This window comes from Phyllosticta citribraziliensis (assembly GCF_038025025.1).
Source record: "Phyllosticta citribraziliensis strain CPC 17464 chromosome Unknown J3D65scaffold_8, whole genome shotgun sequence".
In the NCBI taxonomy this organism is placed as follows: Eukaryota; Fungi; Ascomycota; class Dothideomycetes; order Botryosphaeriales; family Phyllostictaceae; genus Phyllosticta; species Phyllosticta citribraziliensis.
In genome coordinates, this window is record NW_027117345.1 from 1,054,442 (window position 1) to 1,081,207 (window position 26,766).

Sequence of the window (26,766 nt, forward strand, 5' to 3'; positions counted from 1 at the left end):
TTTCGCTGGCATGTGTAAGGTCTGGGAGGGCTCGTGCTCGTGCACGAGGTACGAAGCCCTATATGAGGTCTGAGAGGCTCCGCACGCAGTCACGAGGCATCAAGCCTGTTGCCCATCAAACGCCTACATTTGACTTGTTGAGGACGAAGTTCAGGGGCGTTGTGTCCATGGCTTCAAACTCAGACCGCAAAACAAGCAAAAAGCTCCATTTTCGCATTACATCTTTTGTTCAACTTTTCGCTTCATTTCTTTTCATGTCTCTCCTCGTTGTACTAACCCCCTTTCTTATGCCAAGATCTGGAAGACCATCATTGTTTTGACTTGCAGGTCAGGCTTCAGTTCGTGATGAAGCAGGTCCGCATCATCGACCTACGTTGTTTCCCCGAGCAGCCCCTGAGACCTACCTTTGCCCAGCCTCATCCTCAAAAGAAGAAATTCGGAAAGCCGCCCGAGAGCAAAGAGTGGAGCTTGATCTAATTCTGGGCACACAGAAGAGCAGGCGCAGTAGCGCTGCCGCCTGCTGTCTACGCGCCCGAAGGCTGGCCAGCGTGTTGCGAAGGAGAAAAAAGCGGAGACCGCAAGCAGTCTTAAATACAGATCCTTGGAAGGCTAGATCATGTGGAATTCCAAAGCCACGGGCCTGGTTGTCCGCGCGCCGGGTATGAAAAGCTTCTTGATCTTGCCGATTCTTCCACTGATCAGGACGCGAGGCCAATTTTTGCCATTGGGCAGACAGGAGAAAAGCTGCAGCACCTTGGATCTGTAGCCATACTTCGGGCGTGGCTGAGATGCTCTTCTAGCTTGATTTTCTTCAGTGTTCGTCCGGGTCTTGTGCTATTTGCTCGCGAGGGTACCCTTCACCATGACTCGACGATGAAAATCATCACCACTCCTGCAAGAAACCACCTCAGGCTGGCCACAAGCGGCAGAGCATTATTCAGAAACCGGAAACGAAAGTCGCGGGTCGGTGGGAGACAGCCCAAATACGCAAAGTGACCACGCGCTACGTTTGTTTTCGATCGCACGTCCACTGCGCGCCGTGGTTGAAAAGCAAAGGCACAGAGTCTGCGGCTTTTATACGTTTCGCTTTCTTTTACAGGAGGATCCACGTGCGAGCGCGACTACCGGTACGTCAGGGGAAGGCGTGACCGCTGCATGTGAAGACTGCGGAGTCCATTGTCGGCGGAGCGCCTGGGGATAAAACGCTCGTCTTCCACGCGCTGTACCGGCATCGACAACCGCGTTGCAGCCATCAGCTTATGAGATGGCCACTATGGAAGGTAGACTGTCGCTTTCTTCGGTGCCATCCACACCACTTGGTTGGCGTCCCCTGCTTGCCTGGAGCCTCGCTTTCCACTTTTGGTTGGTTTGCGATGTCTCGCGGTCTGGATTTGCCGGCGCATTCTTCGGGGCTGGATGACGTGGTCGTCGTTCGCTGTCTTGCCGGTACGCTTCATCACCATGCCACGTTGATCGCGAGGACCAACACCTCAATCTCCTGATCCCACTTACTCTGTGTCAGCGCCTTTGTCAACAAAACTGCTCGAGAAAAAGCAGCACCTTCATGTGCGATCCGCAGGCAAAGCAGTACGAGTCTTAGCAAGCTGGATCTCGCCAACTTGCCGTGCCCGACCGCAGATGAACGGCAGAACGATGGCGGCGAAAGCGAGGGTTTTTGCAGTCCTCGACGTCTGGAAGATGATCTCGTGCGAGTCAATCACGAGCAGACGGGCCAAGCTGGCTGCCTGGCGTAGAGAAAGGCATGTGGTGAGCATGTGGACTGTGACATGTGGATCCAAGAGCCCACATGGCCATGTCAGGGCTTGTCCGTACGAGTATAAATAGCTGTCGTCTTCTGCCTCTGTTCTTGGACACTCCAAGGTCGACGAGACACGGGGAGCGAATTGTCAGTCGCTCCTCGCTCTCAGACTGGCTCGAGTGTTTGATGAAGAGGCGACTATTTTGGCGGTCTTTCCTTTCTCAACTTTTTTCACAGAGTTCCGCCGCGAGTGGGTCTGCTGTTAGGCGCCATTGACGAGTGATGAATGATCTCAGCACGAAAGGCCAATGCTGTAAGTCAACAAATGGCATCAACGTGCGTTTGGCGCAGCTTTTGCTCCAGAACCAGAGGAGGCGCCTGCTCGAATTCGCGCAGGCAAAGAGCCAACCGAAGTAGAGTAACGGTCTCCAAGGAACAACAACGAGTCGTTCCAGACCGAAGGCTTCCACGAAGCTGGCCCGGAATGCATTGATGGAAAGCAGAGCGATTGGAGGCGGTGGGTGGGCTTTTATATCGCGACGCGGCCGCTCAGGCCAAGCGAAAGTGACTGGCGCGCTCTTCATGCATGTGGCAGCGGTATCACGAGCAACTGCCAGAGGGAGTTGTGTGTGTCTGGCTTGTGTCATTTCTCGGGGTTCTTTGAGCAGTCAGCGAGCGACGGGCGAGCAGTACAAATACAGACGTGCTTCCCTTGCACTGCCGACTCTTCGACGGTTGCAGAGCAGAACCCAATTCGGAGGGCTACAAGATCTTCTACTCCGTCTGCCGCTTTGTTGGCTGTTTCGATTCACCGCCATCTTTGCGTTCTCTTTTCCTTCTTTTCGCTCGCGCTCCCACAGCCAAGTGGGAAGCACACCATTGGAATGCTACGATGCTCAGCAACACCATCTCTTCTCATTGCGCGACTTCACCGTCACGCCTCTCTGCTTCGCCAACTCCCGTATCCTCTTTTAACTCCGCACGGGGGCGCATCGGGTGCGAGCACAAGATCCAGACAGACAGTGCTCAAGGATTATCGAGGCCTCATCAGAACCTGCGAGGATGACTGCCAGAATTGATGACTGGTGGAGAAGAGAGCGGCGTAGAAAGACGGGTTTTATACCTACCATTTACTCACCTTCTGCCTTGGCCCTTTCACGTGGATACCAGCGCCTGTCACCGGCAGGCTGCAATGGAAGGCTCGAGCTCGAACTCACATGTGCAACCACACGCCACGAGTCGCGTCCGGCTGCCAACGCTCGAACGCTCCTCGCACGTGCAAGAGCACGCGCCACGAGTCTGTCTGCCTGTGCGCGAGGCACATGCCCCCAAGGCGGGAAGCAGTGCAAGTATAAGAGCCCACCATTGCCCGCCCTGTCCGCCGTATTTCTCCCCAAGCAGCCAGCATCAGTGACGACAGCAGAGATGGCGAGTGTCTACCCTAATTTCACTGTCGTGTGCGGGTCTGGCGTGGCATCACAGAAAGAATCGCGTCACTCCTGTTGGCGGCCTCGTTGCTTTTGCGTTTGTGGTTCACTTGTCTGTGAGCTAGAAGTCGATGCAAGGGCTGTGGCAGACACGATGGTGATGATGATGGTGATGATGGTGATGACCCGCACTGAGAACAGGCAGTGGTGATGCGCGACATGTTTCCTCAATCTTCTATGTGGATGGGGAAAGTCAGTGGAGTGTCATAGACGTCTGTAGGTCTGCTGGATTATGCTAGAGACACACACTGAAAATGGGGAATGTCGGTGTGGGGAAGCTGCGGCAGTGGATGACTGCTCCCTTTGTGCAGCCTCGGTGCTGGCAGTATACATACTGCAAGTGTGAGAAGAAGCAGACAGAAGCAATATGCGAGCAATTGTTTGCTGCAATAATTGCTTGCACACAAAGAAGTTGAAAACTACCCCGGTGGATGTAGAAGAAAGATGGCCGTTCAGTTTTCGGCGCCGTGGACTACTTTGCTCAACTCACCTGGACATTTTCAGCAACACTCAGGCCTTGAGCGCCAGCTTCAGCCAGTCGTTGCAAGTCCCAACCGAAAAGAGTGGGAAACGGGATGATTGGGTTCGCTCGCTGGGACGTAAGAAGAAACATCGTTGCAAGCTCAGCAAACAAGCAACTGACCAAGAGACAGAGCATGCAGGATACCCGGCCGCAGAGCCGCTGTTCGAGCAGCACAGCGCGATCATCCGCGGTCCATTTCCAAGTGCGACAACGAGGCGGGACGGACTTCATCAGACCCCAGCAGGCGGACAAATGGTGGAGCTGCTCAGCTACGCAGTGGAGGTTTTTCCATGGCACGAAAGACGTCAAATCGCTCGGCAATTACCATCATGCCGGCCGAATCATGGAAGATGAGACCTGCAGTATTGCGGCTGGGCCGTGTTCCTTCTGTTTACAGCACGGTCGGGAATGCCGCACGTACAATCCACAGGAGGCCGAGGTGTTTGGAACGAGGTGTGCTGGTTGCAGGGTCGGTAACCGTTCTTGCTCGTTGGTAGCGATCAAGGACGACGGGTGCAACCCAGTTGTTGCCAGCGAATCTGCGGAGTCAAATCCCAACGCAGTCCTCAGCAACACTGCTCGCACCGAATTCAGCCCAATGCCAACACGGCGGGAAGGCGTTGGAGGTGAAGTTGAATATCTTAAAGGCATTCTCAACAAGGTCGCCGAACTCCAGGAGGACGCATTGCTCAAGAGAGAACTCCTGAGCAGGCTAGACGACATGTCCAGCATGATCAAGAGCCTTCAGAAGGAGAATGAGGGCCTCAAGGGTGTTGTCAGCGACATGGCCGAAGAGATCACGGCGCTGAAAGGACTTCGGGACGAGAATCGGGACCTCGTGAACACTGTCAGCTCGCTTCTCGATGAAGTCAATAGACTAAAGCGCATTCAAGGGGAGAATGAAAGTCACAGCAACGTCATTGCTAGACTGGTCAACGAGGTTAGCACGTTGAGGAGCCACCAGCGCGAAAACGAGAGCCTCAAAAACATTGTCAGCACAGTGATCGATGACATGAAGACGGTGAAGCGCGAATTGAGGGCGCTGGAAGATGGTAGCAATGCTGGCGAAGTCGAAACCATGGACGACTCGTACTAGCCGACGGCTGCCAGACGGGCACTTTTGCCCAATGCAATGCATCTTGAGAACCACATGGCCTCGACAGGCATGGGGAGGTACCACGCATGATCGTATCTGTAAGACACGAGAATGCGCCAGCATGCATTGGAAGAAGCAACGAAAACGGCGCTTGGAGATGTCAAGGTTCCGACAGCATCGAACGCTTTTGACGCAGTAAGACTGCAGGGCGCCAGTGCGCGCAACAGCTCCAATGACAGTTGACGCTGCCGTCAGCAATGCCGAATAGCGATAGTAGACGCACGAAATAGAATTGGCTGCAACTTTGAGCTTCAGTGTCCAAGGAGGACCGGCCGTTTGGTTTCCAATCCTAGGCGGTATCCGTAGCGCGTTGGCAAGTGAGGTGTTTGGTTTGTGGGCCGGCGGAGCTAGTGACTTGGCAATCTCACGTGGGGATGTATCACGCTCGGGGAGGCGCTTCCGTTTGAAAGAACGTCGCCGCTCTCTTCCGGTGCACTTGACTTGTCCGAGGAATGGATGTCGTAGAACACGTGAAGATGGCGTGTAGACAACTGGAAGTGTGAGTTTTGAGTAGTAAGAGGCTCGGAGGATTTTGCTGCGAAGCGACAGCCGCCAACAGGGGTGATTCAATGCTAGAACGACAGCGGCGAAGACGGCGACGGGAGCGTGTATCCGGGTCCACATGGTGCACGAGTGGAAGGTGGGAATGCGCATCAGAGGATACGAAGTTGGAAACGTGCATGGCGGCGTGCGGCGATTCGCCCAGGGGAAAGGGACGGCGGGGACAAGCGCTTCTGAGAGCAGGGCGGAATGTGTCGGCTACAGGGTCGAGTTTGCTTTTGTTCTTCTCGGGAGCAGACGAGAGGGCCCGGGCGGGTCGCTTGGACGGAGGGCGAGCAGATTGGGAGAGAGGTGGCAGGCTTCATTTCCTCGTTGGAGAGATGGAGATGAGAGATCGACATGGAGGTTTTGCAGCAAACCAATAAGGCGAACCGTGGGCGACGGAGTCCTTGCGTGTAGTTGACACTGTACGACGAGCAAGGGGAGCGCGAGGTCAAGCACATGGCCAAATCTGGAGGTGGTACATGGGGTGGGTGGTGGTGGTGGTGGTGGTGTTTGGGACTTGGCGTGGCTTGCGGGCCGTCGCGCACGGAGGGGAGAGGGGAGGGAGAGTCGATTCCTCGGGATAAGCGAAGTTGGTTGACGCGCTTGTCGCTCCGGACGCGGCACAGGGCGGGGACAGGCAGTGGAGAGGGGAGCAGAAAGGGGCGTGGTGGTGGTGACGATGAATCAATTCCTCGTTGGTGTGAGGTGAGGTGGTCAAGCTGCGACGACGGGTTTGAGTTTTGTTCCTGATGCTCTCGGTCACTCGGCAACGCGAACGCCCTAGGCGCGCCGTTTCAGACTCGAGCCTGTCCGTCTCCAACTACATTACTTGTCAAAGGCACTCGGCTTCGACTCGGCGGACCTGCAGCAGCTGAAGTCACCATGAAGCCATGATCGGCGACGGGCCTGTACATAGGCGAGCGAGCTGTGAGCGCGAGAAAGAGAGCGAGAGACACCCCGGTCCTAGCCTTGCAGCATTTGAACCACCCACCGGACCTCAGCTTCCACCACCACCAGACCAGACCAGCAGATCCAACGGCTCGTGGCGGTCCGGTGGGGCTGGGAGATTGTAACCAGGCAATGCACACCAACCTAACTGCGGAACTGCCCGCCTTTCGCCATGACCTCAACCATGGCCCTCACCCTCTCGCCGGCTGCGCTACCGTACCTCAGCCCGCCAATAACCTCCCTCCCTCCCTCCCTCTTCCTCACCTCGCCAAGTCAGTCCGTCAGCCCAGCTTGCATTTCCCATTTCTTTCCCCCCCCAGTCCAATCCGGCGCCCGCCACCAATTGTGCCCGTCGGGTCCTCACCTCAGGCGCTTGCCCAATCCGCCCAAGTCCCCTCAGCTACCCGCCTCTACCATTGCCTTAGCTTGCTGCACCTTCTCGACCATCATCCTCCGCTGACCTGACTGTTCCGACGTCCGGTCTTCTGCCCTCTGCCGTCACCCGCCAACTGGCATTGTCCTTGTCACACTTCAAAATCAGGTGCCCGCCTAACTGAGGGGTCCAGTATATTCGATGCCATGTCCGCAGTCCCTCCTTCCTACCGCCACCTACTTCGTCCTCGCCTGCTTTCCCTCCGTTGATCGGTTGGAAAAATGAGAAGCGTTGCGTCAACAACGCTCCTGACCTTCCGTGTGTACGTCACTGCATCCCTGTCACCTCACTCGAGACCCTTTCTCACCCTCTACAGCGATGTTCCCTCGGACGCCTTTTCCGTCGAGCTTCGCGGCTCGTGGGACAACTTCAACCACTCCTACCATCTCCAACAGGACCCGAGGAGAAGCTCCACCAACTGGGTCGGCATTTTTACTTTCAAGGACATCATCTGCGATGGTGACTCCGACTCCCCCGCCGAGAAGAGGGAGGGCTGCTTGAGCATGGGGGGCACCTATTGGTATCATGTGCGTGACTGATCCGTTGGATCCGACCATTTCCTACTTGGGAACCCTCATCTAACCACGAATCCTCAGTACCTTGTCAACGGCGTCTACGAGTTTTGCGACGAGGCGCAGCCGTCCACCACCCGCTGCCCCTTTCTTCCTGGAGAGGACCTTAACATTCTCCATGTGCCGTACGAAGAAGCCGCCGACCTCCTCCAGGCTGCATTTCCAGAACTGTCCGCCGACACTCCGGCTTTTACGTGGAATCCACAAGCTCGATATTCGACCCCTCGGCCAAACAAGTTTGAAGCTCTGGCTCGAAAGGCACAGCCTCCTCCACCGTCTCCATCCTATCCTTCTCCCGTGACGCCGTCATGCGAAGACCCAGCGTCTTTCGACTTTTTCCCTGCGCAGGATTTCAAGCGGCCATCCGCAGGCTCGATCCGCAAATCACCTGACGGGAATGATCGACCCCCATCAAGGAATCCCTCGGCACAGTCTGACAGCCGTCCTTGGACATCGAGCGACGACAACAGTACAAAGTCCCCACGCGTTCGCGGAAAGACGAGTCAGCTTTTGCGCCGGGCTAGGTCGTTGACGACTATTGCAAGAAGAATCAGCCAAAAGCAGCAAAAGAGGAGCAGCCCAGAAGTCGCGAGTACCCCTTCAAGCGTGCCTGAGCCAATTCAAGAGCATTCGACTGAAGACTTGCCAATGGCTCATCAAAGAGTCGAGAACGGTCGCAACATCTCCACGTCTTGTGGGACTGTTGGATGTTGGGCGCACCAGGATTGCTGGCAGTCGCCCGGCTCCCAAACTTGTCGAAATGAAGAGAAAGTCTCGAGACACGAGAAAGTGGCTAGTTGGATGGAATCGCACGAGCCGTCTGATGACTTTTTTGACGATTATGCAGACACATTGTCAAGGCAAGAGAGTCCAGCTACAGAAGGACAGGAGCACGCGTCGAACAACTATCGTTCAGACGAGCAAGGCTTGGCAGGGAATCACGAAACCGAAATTCAGCTCCAGCGCCGTCTATCCCGACCAATATCCAGGAAGTCTCAATCACCAATTTCTAACAGGCAATCCCTTGACTGGATGCACTTGCCAGAAGAGAAGGAGGAATTCCGCGGGTTTTCAGGCGTGGTCTGGCAGCCACAACAAGAAGAAACTGCAGCAAGACAATGTCGTGGTTTATATCCGGAACGCAGATCGAGCCATGGTCGACCTACAATGTACCCGCCCCCAAGTGATTTTGAAGATCCCACGGCCTACGCCTTCGACGACTTCCTGTATGATCCGTGGGGAGGAGTCGGCAACTACGAAGCTCAAGATTCCAACCCCGGGTTGGATTATGCGTACAGCGATGACGCCTACGATGACCCAGATCAATTCAACGGATATCCCAGCGAACAAGATTCCGCATATATTTGGGAGCCGGACCACTGGCCGCTGCATAATATGGCTGCAAACATGGCTCCGATGCCATCTATGCATACCACCAATTCCGAAGGTCCGAATCAGTCTTCAGAGGAAGGCGGTTCGGTTTCCTGTCTGGTCGAAGAAGAGGTGGAAAATGCTAGTCCGGACGAGATATTTCCAGCACAAGCTCTTCAAGACCGGGAATCACGCTCAGAACAAACCCCAGAGGCAGAGGACGTTCAAAAGGAAAGCCCTCCAAGTGACGACGGTTCCTGGACAGGCGCGGCTTCCAACCATAACGGTCCGCTCCGCAGGTTCAGGAGTATCATCGAACGGTATAGAAATTCCAGCTCTTCCCCAGGCAGCATCCACACCGAAGACGGGGCCCGCGAAAACAACCCCAGTACTCCGACTCAAGACAGCGGCTTCCTGGGATACATGTTGCCGGAAGAAGAGAGCACGTCCCAAGTGACGCTTACCAAGGTGTCGACGCAAGCCACCGTCGTTCGCAAAAACTCGTTTTCAAACGCGCCGCAGCTGGAATTGAACCTGGACGGCGGCCAATTGGGAGATTGGAGCTCGGTCACATCCTTGGGCGAGCTGGAAAACTTCAGCTTCTAAGCGCGGCCTGTCGGCAATGTTTTCCAAATGCTTGGGAGCGTCTCACGACTTTGACCATTTTCTTTGCACCTTTTTGCATTGCTCCTCTGGGGCTATCCTGCATATACCGCTGTCCTTTTCAGATCTTTTGATTTTCTTCCCGCATCCGCTCAGCAAGGCGTCGGCATTCGAACTGGCTGTACAGTTACTCGCGATGTAAAAGTATCCAATCACTGTAGCATAGGCATTATCGGGATACCTGGAGGAAGGCGGCGGATGTAATGTGCTCGACAGCGCAGGCTAAATATGGGCGGCAGGACATGGCGGGACAGGCAAGGCAGCACGACGTATGAATTTTGAGATACCACGGGAGGCACGGAGCGCTGCAGCGCGGCCGTGAGGCTGAAAGAAGCGCTCAAGCGGCGACCAATATAGCATTTTTACCCGCTACCTCGCTTGAATTTGGGGTCTGAAGATCAAGCGTCGGCAGTTTGCGAGCGACATGATCATCAGTCATTGGGACTGCGGCTCGGTCAGTGGTGTGGCCCACAGGCTGCACCGCCAAGAATTGTGGATGGGTGAGGTTGCGTGTGTTTTCGCGTGCGCCTCATCATCGTCCGGGTTGGCAGAAAAGCTCCGCCCGTTTTCTCGTGGCATTTGCGTAAAGGAGATGCGCGTAGCCAAGCCTCCATCAGTGCCACTGTGTACGCGTCGGGCTGGCTCATGGGTACATAGGTAGTGTAGTCGAGTTGCGTTGCGTCAACGGCGGAAGGGGGCTGTGCTGACGCCTTCAACCTGAGCTGGCCTTGGGCGTGTGGGGGAAGACGATTGCTGGCGATGAAGGATTTAGAGTCGGACGGCGCCGCAAGACAGGCCGTCCTCCCGTTGTCACCACCTCTCCATCATCCACCTCATCCACCTCATCCATCTCCCACCGACTCTTCCAGCCTCGACGTTGCGCCTCCGCCTGCCAGTCGCCCACATTCTTCGCGCGTCCAGTCCTCCGCCTTGCCTAGCCACCGCACCCAACTCCGCCAGCCCAGACCTGACGCCGCCCAAGAATCCACCACCGCCTCACCCTCCGCGCTTCCGAGCCCCCTCAGATCCAGTGCCTGCGTTTCGCCTGCCCGCTTCTTGCATCCTGCCTCGACCTGGCACGCCCCCTCCTCGCACGACCGCGCCGTAGACCGCCGACAGACAACATGGTGCTCAAGAGGGTTCAAAACATGCTGAACAGCCGCTTCCCTGGTATACTCGCGCCCATTATACACGCATAAACGCCGAGGCTAACAATAACCCTCAGGCTCATCAGCGGAGGACATAGCAGACCAGGATTCACCAGAGGCCAACGCGACGAGGGGTGTGGTATGTTGGGCTTCACGAGCGAACCCGGCCGCCGACTAACAACTGCATATAGAGGCTGTTTTGCGAATCAGGGGGCCCCAACAATGCTGTGAGTACCATTTCCCCCAAACTTATGCAGACCAGCGACTGACTGCCCCAGGCCGAAGAGATTCAATATTTGCCCGACATCGTCACCGCCGCCGAATCCTCGCCCCAGGCCGCTCAAGCATGTGCCTATCAAATCCGCAAGTTCCTGGCCAAGGGCTACAACTCGAAGCCGCACATACAATACAATGCAGTCATGCTCATTCGCATCCTCGCCGATAATCCCGGCCCTACCTTTACGCGCAACATCGACTCCAAGTTCGTCGACACCGTCAAGGAGACGCTGAGAAATTCCAAGGACCCAAGTGTTCAGCAAATCATGAGGGAGACGCTTCACGCGCTCGAGAGGGACAAGGCCTTTGATACCAACCTGAACCCGCTGTTCGCCATGTGGCGCAAGGAACAAATGCCCCCCGGAATGGCGCCTCGCACCCTCAACGCCCCCCAGTGGCAGCCGCAGATGGCTGGAGGCTTCGCACCACCCCAGCCGTCACGATCACCGCAGCCACAACCCCAGAGCCTTCCGTCTCCGTCCGAGCTCTCGGCGCGCGTGGAAGAGGCGCGGACGTCGGCCAAGCTCCTCTTGCAGCTGATTCAGAGCACCCCGGCCGCCGAGGTCGATTCACACGAGCTAATCAAAGAGTTTGGCGAGCGGTGCCAGCAGGCGCAGCGCAGCATGCAAATCTACATCAACACGGCGACGTCATCATCCTCCGGAGACGACGAAACCCTCCTGACGTTGATCGAAACCAACGAGCAGCTCTCCCTGGCTCTCACCAAGCACCAACGCGCATTGCTCTCGGCGCGCCGCTCCCACTCGTCGACCAACGTGCACCGCGACTCGCAAGAGCAGCAAACGCACACGGGCCCCACGACGGCAACCGGCTCCGTCTATTCGCAGTCGGGCTCCGTCTCGCCCTCGGCAACGTACTCGTCGTCGCCCTTTGCCTCCATGAACAGCGGAGCACCGCCGCCGCCGCATCTCCAAGCCTCGCTCGCCAACCGCTACACCGCGGATAGCGGTGATTACCGCCAGCCGCAGACTCAGACCCAAGCGCCCGGCGCCCTCCCGCACATTCCGACCAGCAGCGGCCGCTCGACGCCCCTGATGGACCCGACCAAGACGGCATACGGCCCAGACCCGACCGTCGACCGCGACGACGACCCCTTTGCCGACTCGCACTCGGCGCAGTACGGCGGCGGCGCCGGCAGCGGCGCAAACCGTCCGTCGTCGACGTCGGCGTACTTTGCGCGGCAGGAGAGCGCAGGCAACCACGCGACGATGCACGGCGGCGCCGAGGCGTTCAGTCCGGCAGATGACCAGCAGCAGCAGCAGTACGCGTACGGCTATAGCCGAGGCACCGGGTTGCCCATGGGCGGCGACGTCAGTCCGGTGGAGGAGACGAGGAGGGGCGCAAACGGCAACGGCCCTGCTGCTGCTGCTGCTGCTACTACTACGGGGGAGGTCAGGTATAGGTACTAGGGGGTTATTCCTCTTTTCCCTCCTGTCCGTCCCTCGTTTGCCCATTCACTCTGGCATAAGCCACCTCTTGAACCTACTACCATCTTTATTTACTACATTCCTCCTTTCTATTCTCTCAGCCGATCGATGATGGCGATAAAGCAGCGGCGCGGGCGAGTGGAGCGCGCATGCGCGAATGAACGACGTCTGTTTGTGTCTTTTCATTGGTCTCCCTCTATCTCTTCCCCTCGTTTTTGTCGTTCTTTGACCCTTTTTTTACTACCATTTTTTGCCATGTGTGTGTGTGTGTCTGAATGTACCGTCGTGTATCGTCTGTGTCATGTAAGGTATGGTGTACGAATGCCACGAGGCGGGGATTCTGGAGCACGCGGTAGTTGGGGGGGATGATGATGATCATGATGATGATGATGGGGGCATGTAGTGGTGATGGTGGTAGTAGTAGAGGGAAGATTGAGGGATGGAGAAAGTATGGATGTGTGGAGAAAGTATGGATGTGTGTGTGAGAGTGTCTGCAGCATCATCGTGTGTGAAGTGTCCCCCTTACCGTCTCCCTTTCCACGTCCATCAATGTCAGATGTCCCCGACCGGTCGTTGTACAAAGGATGAAACAAGAGATGATAAGAATGTCGACTTGGAAGAGAATTCCAGGGAGCCAAAGGAAGAATGAGATGTGGTCGTTGCATGTATTCATCATTGTTGCCGCGCCATGCTGTGAGACTCGGCGTAAAGTAGCGAAGCGTAGGAATAAACCCTTTCTCCTCCGTGGTGTGTTGTCTGCCTCCCCCTCTCTTCTCAGATGCAATCTGGCGCCGCCTTTGTTATCCAACGACGGGGACAGAACCCGTCTGCCAATCTGTCCAGCTGCCTGTTTCAGCCCGCCCCCCCTCTTCCACCCAAAAGACCGCGTGAATCCAACACGGCGAAAAGAATTAAAGAAAGATCAAGCCAAGCGCAAGAACGAAAACGAAATCCCGAATCGTGTTCCGTCGTCAGCCTGGCCCGTTCGTTGAGGTCGGAGCCGCTCCTGAAATACCCCTCTCTCCTCTCCCCTCCCCTCCCCCTCTTTCCCGAAATTGTTGCTCAAATTACCACCACTCGATTACTCGTCAACTCCACCGTGCATGAAGGAACCGGCTTACACCTTCATGGCGAAGCTCTTGAGGTACTCGTAATCGGCGACGTTCTTGTCGACCGTGTCCTGGATGCACTTTGCGCCCTCGGGGCCAAACTTGTCGGTCCACTCGGCGTACAGCTCCGCGTCGGACTTGGGGATCTTTTTCTAAACGTGATTAGCGGTGTAAGAATGCTGTTCAAAAGAAACAAAGGTTGGGTCGATGGGGTTAGCGTAGCTGATTTTCGCGTCCTCCCGTCTTCTTTTTCCCCCGGTCTGTCCGTCCCGTCTTTCAATGTGGCTCAGTGGCTAAAAACGCAGTGCGATCCAATCCAATCCAATGAGGAGAGAGAATGAGACAAGGCGCGAAAGAACACACAATCCGACAATGGCAGCAGTAGAGCGACAGGATCGAGGAGACAGAGAGACAAGACAACGGCAAAAAGCAGCTACGTCACACGTACCTTTGCGCGCGGCTTCAGGTCCTTGCTTCCAATGGCGTCCTCGTGGAAGCCCTTCCACTTCTCAAACGCCTCCTTGGCGCACTCCTGGTCCTCGTCGTTCCAGTTGAGCATGCCCTGGCTGAACTCGACGCCTATGCTCTCGCAGTAGCGGCGCAGGATGCCCTCGGGATTGTCGAGCAGGTCGTCGGCGTCAATGACGCAAATCTCGACGCGCTCGTAGGCGTCGGCCGAGCCATTGACGCCGTTGGTGGCCGTGGTGGTGCCGTTCGGGCCGTGGGTGCCATTCGTGGCAGGCTTGTCGTCATTCTGCCCCGCAATCTTGGGCCCCACCAGACCAGTGTTCTTGAGATAGTCAAAGATGCGGCGCAACTCGTCGTAGCCGGCTTCTGCCGGGTCGAAGTTGTAAAAGCCCGTGATGGCGTCCAAAGGCGGCACCGTGCAGCGGAAGTATGACGGAATGGAGTTGCGCGGGTGGCGGATCAGGAAAGTCCAGTGGAACTTGGCGAGGAGCTGCGTCGGCACCACGGTCGGGTTGCCTTCTTCGACCTCGGTGGGGTAGGGGTGCGGAGGGACGGTTGCTGGGAGGGTCTTGACGTTTTGTGCCTCCCGGGGCAGCTGTGCTGCCGGCACGCCCTGAATGGTGCCGCCATTTGTGGCGGCGGTGCCGTCCGTGTCTAGGGCGCTGTCGACGCGGGCGTGGTGCAGGTTTTTGCCAGAGCCGTCGGTTCCAACGCCCCTCTTGTACTGAACGAGAGATGGTGCTATCGAGGCGGGCTTTCCATTGGGCGGGCATAAGTAGTGGGCGATGTCCTTGATGAAGATTCGCTTTCCCTGCTTCCTGGTAAGTACTTGTAGAGAACTCGCGTTGCATGATGGTATGCTTCGAGTTCCCGCGGTACTCGCCAGGCTGACAAGGAAACTGAAAGGACGGAGCTAGACAGGTTGAGCTGTCTTGGGCGTCGAGCTGCTTTGCAATTGAGACGGCAAGCACATTCAGGCACAAGGGCAAGGGGAAAGTGGCGTGGGAAAGACGTGTCGCATTGTAGATTGAGATCTGGGCATGAGAGGAAGGGATTGGTAGGAACAAAGACGGATTGACAGGGGCGAGATAGACGACATGCAAGCAAGCCGAATAGGCAACGCAGTGCCTATCGGAGGGAGGGATCCAACCTGGGTGTTTTCGCGATCTATTCTCTCGATGATGGTCTTGTATGTGCTCTTGGAGAAGCCACTGTCGATTCTGGCCTCTTCGTCGTTCAGGTAGCGGTCGCCGATTCTCTCGGGTCCGTAGTAGAAGGCGTCTCCGAATGGTTCGTGGACACATTGGAGTTCGTCACGGCGGGTCATGAAGACCTGGAATCAACAGTCAGCATTACTCGATTGCGACAGAGATTCAGGACTGGGACGTACGCGCTCAAAGGCGGTCGAGCATGCCCGCGGGTGGGTGGCTACAAAGACTGGCTTGGTCGTCATGGCGAATGACAGACTCGCGCAGAGGTCTCGGGCGACGGGAGTCGAATATATTCCAATCCGGTCTCGGGACGCCCAGGAACAAAGAGATGGTCTGAAGGAGCTCTCGTGTGTTTCAACGAATTGCAACGGAGGAGAGGGATGGAGAAGTAGCGATGCCGGCGGCACAGTCCGAGGGAGCTTGAGGGTGGATTTAAGGAACCGGAGAGGGAGCAGGGCGGCGGCGAAGCTTTTCTAGCGCCATGAGCGGTTTCCCAGCGGCCCAGGGCGTCGTCGCGAGCATGGTGTCGACCATGTCAGATAAGGCGGCATGGGACACGGTGGGTGCTGAGTGGGTGGGAGAGAGCCATGGTCGACCGGTCGGCCCAGAGGTCCCTGTCGCCTCCGACGTCACTGCAACTTTCTGCCGCCCCACACAACACAGGCACTCAACTCAGCGAGCGACGCGCCCGAGCGAAAGCCTCTGCACCACCACTTCGCACAACCACCACCACCACCACCAACACCACCAACACCACACCGCCGCCATCGCCATCGTGGGGCCCGTGTGACCAGCCCGAATCCAGAACGGCGCCTGCGCCAGCCCGAGCCCGAGCCTCGAGCCGCATGCGTCGTGCCAGGTTCGCCGCCAGCACCCCACGCCAGCCCTGCTGAGGCACTGGCACCAGCACCCTCCCAAACAAACCTTTGCTGGACCCTCTTTGCCGGAAATGGCGCCCTGCCGACTGGCGAATTGCTGCAACCCTGTTGCTTGCCCAGACCTGCTCAGCCCGCCAGCGACCTGAACTTAGCGACGCGGCGGCCGCATCCCGCCCGAGGGTCGAGACATTATTGCAGAAAATGCTGCTCCGCCACGGCTCGGAATTGCCCAAGTCGTTTTCTGTTGAGCAGTCGCCGCCGGACGTGTCCCTCCCTGTCCTGCATCTGCTGGGCTGCGCTGGGCTGTACCTGGCTCAAAACAACGCGACCCACTGCCATCGCGCGGAGTAGCCGACTCCAAAACGAACCCCGCGGGACAGCTCAAAAATAGTCAGTTTCACGGCCCCATTGGCCATCTCATGACTCGGACATGGCCATCGCACCGACAGCTGAGAACGACTCGAAAAAAAAAGTAGTCCTTCTCCGCAACGCCGTGATTGCCGCAAACCGGCTCAAACGGGTCGAGGAAACGGTGGAGTCTGGGACTCTCTTACGAAACTGACTTCGGACGACGAGAGAAAACGTGGTTAGGACCACGGGTCAAGACGCAACACAAGGAAACTAGACGTGAAGAAAAATGGATCCCGGCAAAGTTGCATTGCAGAAGAATCCACAAAATCCAGGATCTTCTCGGTCCGGCCTTCGGTTACTGTCGTCTCACCAACTTGGCCGCGGTTTTTCGCTCTGCGCCATCCCTCCGACTTACCAATGTTTGGGGCCGTCTCCATAAGAAATCTCGGCTTCCGGTGGATTTGCCCGCGACGGAGCGGATAGATTCCATCTGATTTTGGTCCGTCTTGGCCTGGGGCAGTACCTGCTGATCCGGTCTGGAATGCTCCCGAGGTGATGCGATCCGGACCTGGAGCCGTCTGACCGTGCTCAACGACTTACTGCTGTTTCCTGTGCTCCAAACCATCCGCTATAACCTGTGTTGAGATGCTACGTCCACTGCGACCTTTTGACTTTTTCGCTCGTTCTTTTGCGTGCAGTTTAGCTTTCGGCGTCGAGTTTGATCGCTCGCGCTTTGCGTCCATGCGCTGATTTGACATGTCGCCTTCTCTTTACAGATTCCAGCTGTCCTTGGTCGGGGATCCATATCCATGCCATTTCGCTGGGATTGACGGTAAAAAGAGCGGATCTCCAAGAGTTTCGTGGAGGCGCCGCCACATTTCGGCGGCTTGCCGGCAGCAAATGTTTACTATCCGGAACCTGACGCCGTCGGTGAAGTAATTGCTCCCCAATGGCGTCAGTCTCTCATCATGAGGAGAGGTGATCCCACGGCGTCGATGCATCAGGCGACTACCGTGCGACTGGTCGGCGAAGCGAATGCTGGCATCGTGACGCAGGAACGCTGCTCCGCATCACTCATTTTTTTCAGTTGTGGCAGCAATCGTCAAACGTGTCCGGTTTTGGTCTGGGATCCTGCGGTACTTGCACGCGTCCTGACTTGGGCGTTGGTCTGCGAAACTCGACACCAGCGTATTGCAAAGCCTTGGATACCTTGCGATTTGCACGACTATTGACTGTCGTGTGGTTGCAATCCTAGGTACCTGGAATTGCAGCCGAAGTCGTGGAATGGAGCGGCGAGAGCTGGCTGGGTGTTTAGTTACAACACCAAGCCGCCATGGAAGAGCTAGGAGTCCCAGAGCAGGAAACGCGCTCCAGTCGCACAGTGTTGCGATCTTGGAGCTGCGCGCTTCCTTCCACAGCGCCACGATGCGCCATGGCATGTGACGCCCACTCCAACATGTTGCGACACTCTTCGTGCAGGCCACAGAGACTTCATTGGTCCACTGCACCATGTTCCCAAGCTCTTGATGGATCTCGGCCAGAAGTGGAAGGCGTCGACCGATAGAACCCTCACCACTTACGTTCTACTCGTCCGCGTCCGATGACTGTCTTTGGTGCAAATTCAAACCAAAAGTTTCCGCTGGACCGGGCACGAATGGCGTTTGTCGAAGGAGCAATTGTCTGACAAAGACCCACGAGTTTGCGCGTCGTAATATTTGGCTCTGCCATTTTGAACATCAGCATTAAGTAAGAGCAGTGTCTTGATTCGCCAGTCAACCTACACAAGCATCTCACATGCAATAATGCCATGTCCAAACATAGCATCGCTTACCGTCGCCTCGAAAACCCCCCACCACCCATTCGGAAGCTGCCCTCATCGGAAAGTGCCCTTCATATTGCGCCATTGGAAGGGAGTTGCAGCACCTCGACCATCTGCAGAAACGAAAGGAAGCGAGACGGTGGATTTGCCAGCATGACAGGCCGCGCAGGTAAAGAGTACCAAGGCGCCTCACTTGACTGCGGGCGCAGCGCGGCACTTTATAACCCCAGACAGCTGGGACGATGACGAGCTCGTGTGGCATACCCCGGGAGTCCCGAGCTTCGGCGGGCACACTTGGTCTCCTTTCTGTTGTTGACGTGATGAGCGTGCGGCATCAGAACATTTGCGCGGCCGATGGCGTGCTTGAGCCGCGCGGAGATGGAAAATGTCCGTGCTAACCACCACCAAACCACCATCTTCATCGACATAACACCGAGGGCATCGGTCCAATGGTCAAGGTCAAGTCTATTGCTATTGCTTCGGAATGTTGCTGTTGTCGACGAGGTGGATGTGTAGCAGGGTTTCGTGTTCGCGTTGACATATTGCTGTGGAAGAGTGGCGCTGACAAGATCATCACAGAGGCCTTGAGACGTCATCACCGCCCGAGCTACCTGTTCTCGTTCCTTTCGCAGCGAGAACTTCCCCTCAAGCGAAAGCCTGTCAGTCTTGCCAATTGATACAATCTCAAAGCTGGACCATCCTCCAGCAGGTCGAGCATCAGTTCAAAACCTCAGGTCCAGAAGGCCCACACTGCGCCGCCTGCCACTCAGGCCAGCCGCGATTCAGCGATACTTGTGGAATCAGAAGAGCCCTCAGCTCCAAGCTGGCCGCTCCAATGCATGAGCGCGGCTTGGCTCCCAGTCGATGCAGAGAATTGCAGTTCTCGCATCACTCAGTTTCCCTGGACCAGGTGATTGAGCCTTGACTTGTCCACCGAGCAGCCACACGGACTTCTTCTCCGCAACTATCCTACAGTGTGCTGCGGGTGCCGCTCAAAACCAGGGCATCGACAGAGCTGCGAAATTTAGTCCCATCCCAGCAGTCTCATTCAGTAGAAGTCAAAGCCGCCAACGCGAATGCGCCCGCCGATCCAAAGTTGAACATACCATTAGCAGCTAGCTCAGTAGCTTTGTCGTCGCACCCAAATCACGCCATCAAGAGGGTCTCGCGCACAAAAGGGTTGGATCAAGGGCTTCGCGGGGTAGGCAGAACCGTGGTTGCGCTGTCCACGCTATCCGCATGGCTGCGTGCCTTTACGCCCTGCCCTGGACACGTGGAAACCATTGTTCTACGCATGTGATGATGCCACGACTGCTTGATATGGTCTCAATTGTCGGCGGGCCTGCTGCGCGAGACGTATGGGTTGATTGGATCTGGTGTCGCACTGCACGGTGATGAGAGTGGTGTGGAGATGTTGGTGAGAGGGACACAGAGAGAGGGATTGAGGAGAAGGTTCACGATTTAGCAGGGTAAATGGACAAAATTTCTTGTACACTTAAGAACATTTGCAATTTCGTCTATGTGTCTCACCTTTCAAACTGTCTGCGTTCCTCTGAATATGGTAGCTGTATAGCTGTATAATACGACCTAGCCCTATCACTACAGGTCCTCCAGCAAATCTCCTGCATGTTTATTTTTCCTCGTCGTCGTACCCATCGAGTAAGCAACACGAGCAAAAAGGCGTACATCATGCATGATCAGTGAAAAAGTCAACTCTTAACAGATAGAAGACATGAAGCTTGCGGGAAAGTAGCGCTATGACACCAACACACTACCACCACTGACCATCACTTCGGATCAACACAGCCCGCGACGACGCAAAAGAGACAAAAGTCATGTCAATTAGAAGTAAGTGTATTTCTAAGAGATGAGAAGCGCAAAAAATCATAATGGAGGGAAAAAATGTGTTTAAAATGCAGAGAGAGGAAAAGAAGCAAAGCCTAAATAGAGTCCATGGTATTATGCAGCAACACCGCGCCCACACACCGAGAGAGGTCCTGCCGTCTGGACGGACCCGGAAACACGAGTCATGAGAACGGTTAAATGAGAAGAAGGGACCAGAGAAAAGGGAAGGGGCAAGAGGAAATCGAAAGGCCTGGCAAGGCAAGAGATAAACGCCCACGTCGCCCACGCCATGCATTGTATTGCTGTACAGACACAAGGAGATGGACTGACGATGATGAAATGGAGCATGAAGGAAATTTTGAAGTCATTTGGATTGTGAATTAGAAAGGGAGAGAAAGGATCTGTTCCTCCCGTTCGTTGAACCACCTCTCATGCAAAGCCTAGCTCAGCCCGTCCGGACTGGCAAGAGGAAAGCGAAAGCCAGTATATCGGTCGCGTGCGGTAAACATGCACGTGGGATGTCCCTTAACCAGTTACGAGAGAGGAAAAAGGGCCTCCAGGAAAGGGACCGGGTGTGTAAGAAATGGGTATGAGTCTATTCATTATCGTTTTCCTGATTTGAATGAAGGGGTAGTCCTTAAAGGTCGGCAGAGCGAAGGGGTGGCCAAGCGTGAGTTGATGGCTAGGCAGAACTCGGAAGCTGAAGGGTCCGCGTAGAGATGATGATTCAGACGAAAAGAAGCGCTCCAGGAGAACCGCGGTCTCGAACAGGTGACTCGAAGCCGGCCGGTTGGAAATCGAGAAAGCCAAGTCTTCAGTACCGCAGTTTGCCAAGAAGCGAGAAGCAGTACGCGCAATCGCGCTCGGTTTTCATCTGCATCCCATTAGCAACGGATTTCGCGAAATAGAACAAAAGAAAAGCACTCACCTGAATCATAAACACCCTAGCCCGCGTCCCCGCCACGCCTCCAACGGCCGGCACACCACCAAGATCCCCGTCGGTCCCTACCGTGTCTTCCCACACGCTGACAGCAATGCCGAGCCGTCCAACCCTCTCGAAGCAGCTCTCGCCGAGAGTCACGTCCAGCAGCGTCTCGCCCTTGGTTTTGCCGAGCACCACAATGCGCATTTCGTTTTCAGGATCTCGCTGGCCTGGCCCGCCCTGGCCGATACGAACGTTTTGAGACGGCGTCGACGGACGCGATGGTCGCATGATTGAGAGACGCGCCTTGCCCATGTCGCGCCAACGCGAACTCGACTCGCGTGAGTACAGGCGGATTTTGGGGTTCGTTATGCCAACTGGCAAGCCGTTCCCGAACGGGTCGGTCGGGGAGACGGGCTTGCTGGGAGAGGCGCCCGTGCTGCTTTCGCATTCCATGGTTAGGCTGTCGGTGCTGCGGGACCGGCTTCCGTCGCCCGATGAGTGGATGCTCGATTTAGCAATGTTGAAGAGGCCTTTGCTGGTAGAGAACCGTTTGAGCGCGCTAAAAGCGCTACCGATAGTGTTCACACTGGACGTAGTGCCAGCAGAAGTACTGATTGCACGTGTGGACTTGGCGCGGTAGGTGCCTCGACGGGCAAGGCTGCCCCACCAGCTACTGCCTCCCATGATGCTAGGGTCAGACCGTTCGTCGTTGCGCCGGTCCATGAGAGCACCCCAGGTATCGGGCCGTGCAGAAGGGCCTCGGGCGTTTTGCAAGGCGATGTACGTGGGATTGTTAATCCGGGCACTATTGATGTACCCGTACAACAACTCGCACTCGTCCTGAGACCGCGACCGGAACATAATGTTGGCACCGACCTTCAATTTCGAATTGGCAGTCGGCGGAGAGCGGATCGAGATGTCCAGCGCTGTTCCGCGCGACAACGGGACAAGTGGCGTGAGCTCGAGCGCAACTAGTGGTTGCGTTCCCGCTGCAGCCTGAACAGCTTCCTTGTCTGGAGTGTCTTTGGAGTGTGCCGCGCTCATTTCGTAGGCTTCAATCAGCCCTGGAGTGACGACAATGCTGCATTCTTCCGGGTGGAGGGCCGTCCACATTCCTTTGTCGGACCAGGCCATCAGGGTGGCCACTGACTTGAGAGGTCTCGTGCTGGTAGAAGGAACGGTTCGGTACGGAGCTTGGGAAGCAGATTGAGAGGGCGTAAGAGTGTCATTGGGAGAGGTGTAGAGCGATTCGGGCGGCGATTGGCGCTTGAAGGTTTCCATTGGAGTGGCAGGTAGAGAGCCGAGTACGTCTGCAGCCTCAAGTTCGTCTTCGGAAGATTCAGAGAAAATGGAGTCTTCATCCGAGTAAGAAAGGTCGCTGTCTCCAGAGGAGTCACTGCAGGTCGACGGATGATATTCATGCTTCAATGGAGACGAGGTGCGTCTGTGGCCTTTGTATGTCGCAGCAGTCGGACTAAGATTCGGCGTTCCACCAGTTCTCAATGGGGCCGGGCTCACAACGCGATGTGGAGGCGGAGGAGGTGGTACATCGTCCGGCTCTTTCTCAGCCGAGTCCTTTGTGAATGGTAGCGTGAATCTCTTCTTTTGCAACTTGTTTGGCGACGTCGACTCTTTTTCGGCTGGTGCTGGTTCTGGTGGTGGATCATTTCGTGTCGGCGCTTGCGCTGGGCTGGGCTTCCTTAACCTGTTGACCGTTGGCATATCCGTCGTAGGAACGGACGAGGTTCGACGGTTCCTGCTAAACGGTTTCAGGATCTTTGCAGCCAAAGGAATGTGTTCCTCCTCTTCTGAGCGGTCACTGTAGCTGTCCTCATCAGTACCAGAGGGGGGATACCAGACAGAGTAGCCACCCTTCTTCGTCTCAACAGAAGTGGTACTCCGAGTTGATTGAGTGCTCTGGGTTAGGTAGGAAGACGTGTCGACCACACTAAAATCATAATCAGGTTGGGTTTGGGAGGTTTGACTAGATGTTGCTGGCAGAGATTCTTGAACGCTGCTGTCCCTCGAGCCACGTCTGGTCCGGGGATCATCCCTGGAATGCCGCTGGGCCTTTGACCGCTTGAGGGCGGGAGCGGTCGGGCTCTCTGCACGCACCATGGCGTCAGTGAACGCTGTCGCAGCTGAACGACCTGGAGGTGGCTGAGAACGCGTTTGCCGCGGTGTGAGATCCTCGCCAGCTGTACTGTTCGACGACAATTCGTCAGCTTTGGGCATACCCTTGAGCTTATTGCTTCCGCTGGACGGGGGTGTGCTTGGAGTAGTCTCTGACGAGTGCGTCCTCTGCCGTTCTGGAGTTTCGATGGTCCATCTCGATGCGATTTCGCTGGCCTGCTCTCCAATGGGTATTTGAATTTCACGTGGACTTGGAGTGCGACTGGATAACGGCAGGGTAGATCCAGTCTCGACAGTCAGCCGTGAAGATCCAAGACTGCTTGGTGGCCTGGCCTTTTCTTGCTTGAAGCTCTTTGCGCGAGTGACCTTGGGTGGTATTGGCGTCAGACCCAACATTTGCACCCATTCAAATCCAACCTCTTCCACATCTGTGCGCAATGTCAACAGCTCCTGCCATTCATCTCCTCCGGACTTGGATCCTCGGACCATGACCACAATCTCGCCTTGGTAGTCGCCATTTCGAGCCGAAAGCCTGCTCTTGAGAATCGGCGGGAAGAATAGCCAGCGCCCGGTACTGTCGACTTCGCATATCAGGAGGTCACCGCTGATTCCTCGGCCGGGAGCGTCGTCGCGAAGCAAGAGCTCAACTTTGCAATCTACTTCTTGGCCGCTAGAATGCAAAAGGGTCATGTCGAAGTAATCCCTCGCGCGGACGCAGCGTGTATGGTCGATGCAAACGCCGGTCAACGGAGCGAGACTGCGCGGATCTCTGGCTCGAGTTGGGTCAATATTGGCCGCCGATTCGTCTTCAAGCCTTGCCCGCTCTTCATAGGAGCGTCTGCGGGCATCTTCAACCAAAATCTGGTACTTGGTGGCCATTTCGGATGCCCTGTCCGAAGGCTTGAGGATGTTGATGCCTTTGAAAGTCTTGGCCAGGTACTTGAGACGAACCAGCGGCCTTTTGAGGAGGAACGCCACGTCAACTCGCTCGCCATCACCATTGACGACGTAGCCATCCTCGTTTCGAGCCATTTCAGACTCAGCGTCACGTGGAGTCCTAGTATTTTCCTTGTCACTAGCCGGCGCTAGGTTCACGACGACATCTTGAAATCCCAAACGCCAACTCTTGACATAGTCGCTATAAACTTTGTGAGCACTCTGGGCCCACATGAGCAGAGATTCCGGTCGTTCTTTCGGGATCCGTTTGTGGAGAGACTTGAGCCGCTCCAAGGCGATTCCCATGTCGACTATGGGCTTCGTGATGTGCGGGTCGTCCTTCTTTCCTTTGCTGAACAGGCCTGCCGCAACAGCTGCGTCTGATTTAGAAAGGACGCAAGTCAGCAGTACTGGGATAACGCCGTCGACAAGCGTCCGAAGCTCGCGCATGTATTTGGATTCGTCCGACCGTAGTTCTCGCATCAAGTCGTCCATGGTCGCAGTGGCAAGTCGGCTTCTGCTCGTTCGAATGCTCCGCGCGGAGACGATGCTCCTACTTCTGTTCTGCTCTTCTTCAGGCATGGAAAGCACTGAGATGACGTCGGCATGAGAAACTAGTCGCCGTCTGGATCGAGTACTTGGGCGCGTCCTCCCAGTTACCGTGGAGACGGAGTCGGTGGGCCGTCTGGAAAGAGAGGGGCCTTTGCTAGCTACATCGTCAGGCCCGACTGTGTCATCCGAGTGCTGCGAAACAGCCCTCTTTGCCCCCTTTGGATCTGGTGTCTCGACCGAAACGATCGTCGACAACTTCCGACCGGTTGTCGGGAATTCGCGTTTTGTAGGAACACGTCCCAGTGGTTCAGCAAACGCTTGTTGGTGATCAATTGTGTCGACAGACGAATCAATGGACGAAACGACTTCGTTTTCAGGAATGGTGGCCGGTAGCGTTGAAGATCGGGATCTGATAGGTGATTCGGAGCCTCGGGTGGCACCTCTTCGCTTGAGAGGAGACGCGGGAGACGATGGCGCCGAAGAATCGTACTCCACCGTGATTAAGTTTTCTGAGTCAAGAGCCGGAGGACGTCGACGTCGAGGCGCATCGTCTGCGGATAGGTCGTCCTGGCCATCAAGACCCCGTCGAGGTCTCCGTCTCCTAACAGTTCCATGGCGAGGACTAGATTCGCCGCCAAGTTGGCCGTGATCAATGTCGTCATGGCGATCGTCGGCATGAAGAACAGATTCTTCAGTGCTGGACGAGGAATGGCGCCCACTCCTTCTCCTGCGCTTTTGCTCCTTTCCATTCTCTTTGCCTTCTCCAAAAGGATCAGGTGTTCCAGACAGCCAAGCCTCCACACGCGTTCCAAATACTCCTGTAGGAGTTTCAGGAGTCGAGCGCGGCGGTGCATCCTTTGTAGAAGTGGGTGTGTCGTCTCCCTGCGGTCCTGGAGAGGAATGTCTTGAGCGATGAGATGCCCTTCGGCTTCGACGTCTGTCGGAATCATCTTGCGCGGGTGGACTTGACAGATGCTCGCCAGGCTCGCGCCTTCGCCTTGCTTTGCGTCTCCGGCGCAATTCGTCCTCAGACCTCGCGCCACGAACGGCCGGACTCTCGGGGCTGTAGTTTGGCCGCGGTGGCTCCTCGTCCTCCAAATCTCTCCTCGACCTCCGGATGGTCCTCTTTTTCACAACCACCTCGACCGGATCATCAAGACCATTCTTCTCCTCGTGTTGCCTGATGGCTTCCCGGACGCGATCGCCGCTTGAAGGTGGCTCATACGGCATTTCGTCTTCGAAAACGTCCTCTTCACTACTCTTGGATGCGCTCGATTTTCGCCGCCGTCTGACAGCCATGACTCTGGTTCCATCGGGCCCATAGACTGGCTGCGGCACGAATTTGCGCACAGCGCTCTTCTTGGGCTCCGGCGGCTTCTCCTCCTCTTTAGGACTCGGTTTTCTTGCCGTCCGGACCCAGGCGTTTGGTTTCGATTGAGGATCCTTAGCTGGAGAGCGGTCCTTGCGCCAGCGTCCGTCACTCACGACTCGCTTCTTTGGAGTGACGGCTTCTTGAACCTCCTTGTCGAGACCATTGGCCTTGGGCTTGGCAACAGTGATTTGGGCCTTTTTTCGGGGCGACGGAGTTGCGGGGGCTTCGGCAGCTGCGTCGTTGGCCTTTGGCTTGTCTGCACCCTCGGCGACGTCTGGTGCTTTGGCTGGTGTGTCCTTCTTTTCCTCCTTGGGCTTTGGCGACGCAGCCTCGTCGGGAGTCGCGGCAACACCATCCTCGACGACGACGGCGCCGCCGCCAGCAGCCTGCCACTTTTGGATTTTGGCCTTTATGCTCGCATTATTTATGGGCTCCGGGCCCTTGCCCAAGACGAAGGGAGATTTTGTCGGCTTGGCGTCGGGTGTGACTTTCTTGGGGGTCGTGGGCGCAGTCATGGGGCCTATAATCAGCAAGTGAGTGAGCGGTCGCGATGCACAGGTCTTGGGTTGGGTGTTGGACACGGATGACGTGGGCGCCCAGAGGGGGTGAAGCGGAAAGAGGCCGCGTGGAATGTTTGGGCTCTGCTCTTGGGGTTGTTCAAGAGCAGTCGGGCTTGTTATCACGGACCTTGCAGCAGGCTTGACAGGCCTGGACTTCACGACGGCGGGGGCGGAAAGCAGAGGATCGGAGAGCAACGAGAGGCGGACATCCAGAGGGCCGTTGGAGGAGGGGCGCGGTCAAGTGCGAGGAGAGGTGTCTTGTGGGTGACGGTGACGG

The 26,766-nt window shown here is 56.3% G+C and overlaps 4 protein-coding genes across 4 annotated transcripts; 2 read left to right on the forward strand and 2 right to left on the reverse strand.

Moving 5' to 3' along the window:
• The first annotated feature begins 6,670 nt into the window (after positions 1 to 6,670).
• Positions 6,671 to 9,828, forward strand: J3D65DRAFT_629898 (uncharacterized protein). Its single transcript, XM_066800781.1, has 3 exons — positions 6,671 to 7,114; positions 7,169 to 7,379; positions 7,449 to 9,828. Exons 1-3 carry the CDS (start codon positions 7,074 to 7,076, stop codon positions 9,399 to 9,401), a joined length of 2,205 nt encoding a protein of 734 aa, XP_066653776.1. The 5' UTR covers positions 6,671 to 7,073; the 3' UTR covers positions 9,402 to 9,828.
• Positions 9,829 to 10,582: 754 nt separating this feature from the next.
• J3D65DRAFT_669170 (uncharacterized protein) lies at positions 10,583 to 12,312 on the forward strand (the record flags this gene model as incomplete). Its single annotated transcript, XM_066803170.1, has 4 exons — positions 10,583 to 10,628; positions 10,684 to 10,745; positions 10,798 to 10,833; positions 10,885 to 12,312. 4 exons carry the CDS (start codon positions 10,583 to 10,585, stop codon positions 12,310 to 12,312), a joined length of 1,572 nt encoding a protein of 523 aa, XP_066653777.1.
• Positions 12,313 to 13,447: 1,135 nt separating this feature from the next.
• J3D65DRAFT_659865 (uncharacterized protein) lies at positions 13,448 to 15,542 on the reverse strand (the record flags this gene model as incomplete). Its single annotated transcript, XM_066802563.1, has 4 exons — positions 15,298 to 15,542; positions 15,058 to 15,240; positions 13,888 to 14,718; positions 13,448 to 13,591 (listed from the first exon to the last, which is right to left on the reverse strand). The coding sequence occupies exons 1-4, from the start codon at positions 15,358 to 15,360 to the stop codon at positions 13,448 to 13,450; spliced, it is 1,221 nt and encodes a 406-aa protein (XP_066653778.1). The 5' UTR covers positions 15,361 to 15,542.
• Positions 15,543 to 20,565: 5,023 nt separating this feature from the next.
• On the reverse strand, positions 20,566 to 26,656 carry J3D65DRAFT_436155 (uncharacterized protein). The gene is made up of 2 exons (XM_066796221.1): positions 20,940 to 26,656; positions 20,566 to 20,885 (listed from the first exon to the last, which is right to left on the reverse strand). The coding sequence occupies exons 1-2, from the start codon at positions 26,442 to 26,444 to the stop codon at positions 20,826 to 20,828; spliced, it is 5,565 nt and encodes a 1,854-aa protein (XP_066653779.1). The 5' UTR covers positions 26,445 to 26,656; the 3' UTR covers positions 20,566 to 20,825.
• Positions 26,657 to 26,766: the final 110 nt, after the last annotated feature.

What these genes read in the sequence shown, in the direction of transcription:
- J3D65DRAFT_629898 (XM_066800781.1), top strand. Translation starts at nt 7,074, where the DNA reads ATGAGAAGCGTTGCGTCAACAACGCTCCTGACCTTCCGTGT. An exon ending in ACGCTCCTGACCTTCCGTGT is followed by an intron (nt 7,115 to 7,168) that starts GTACGTCACTGC and finishes CACCCTCTACAG; the next exon opens with CGATGTTCCCTCGGACGCCT. An exon ending in GGGGCACCTATTGGTATCAT is followed by an intron (nt 7,380 to 7,448) that starts GTGCGTGACTGA and finishes ACGAATCCTCAG; the next exon opens with TACCTTGTCAACGGCGTCTA.
- J3D65DRAFT_436155 (XM_066796221.1), bottom strand. Translation starts at nt 26,444, where the DNA reads ATGACTGCGCCCACGACCCCCAAGAAAGTCACACCCGACGCCAAGCCG. An exon ending in CTAGGGTGTTTATGATTCAG is followed by an intron (nt 20,886 to 20,939) that starts GTGAGTGCTTTT and finishes AATGGGATGCAG; the next exon opens with ATGAAAACCGAGCGCGATTG.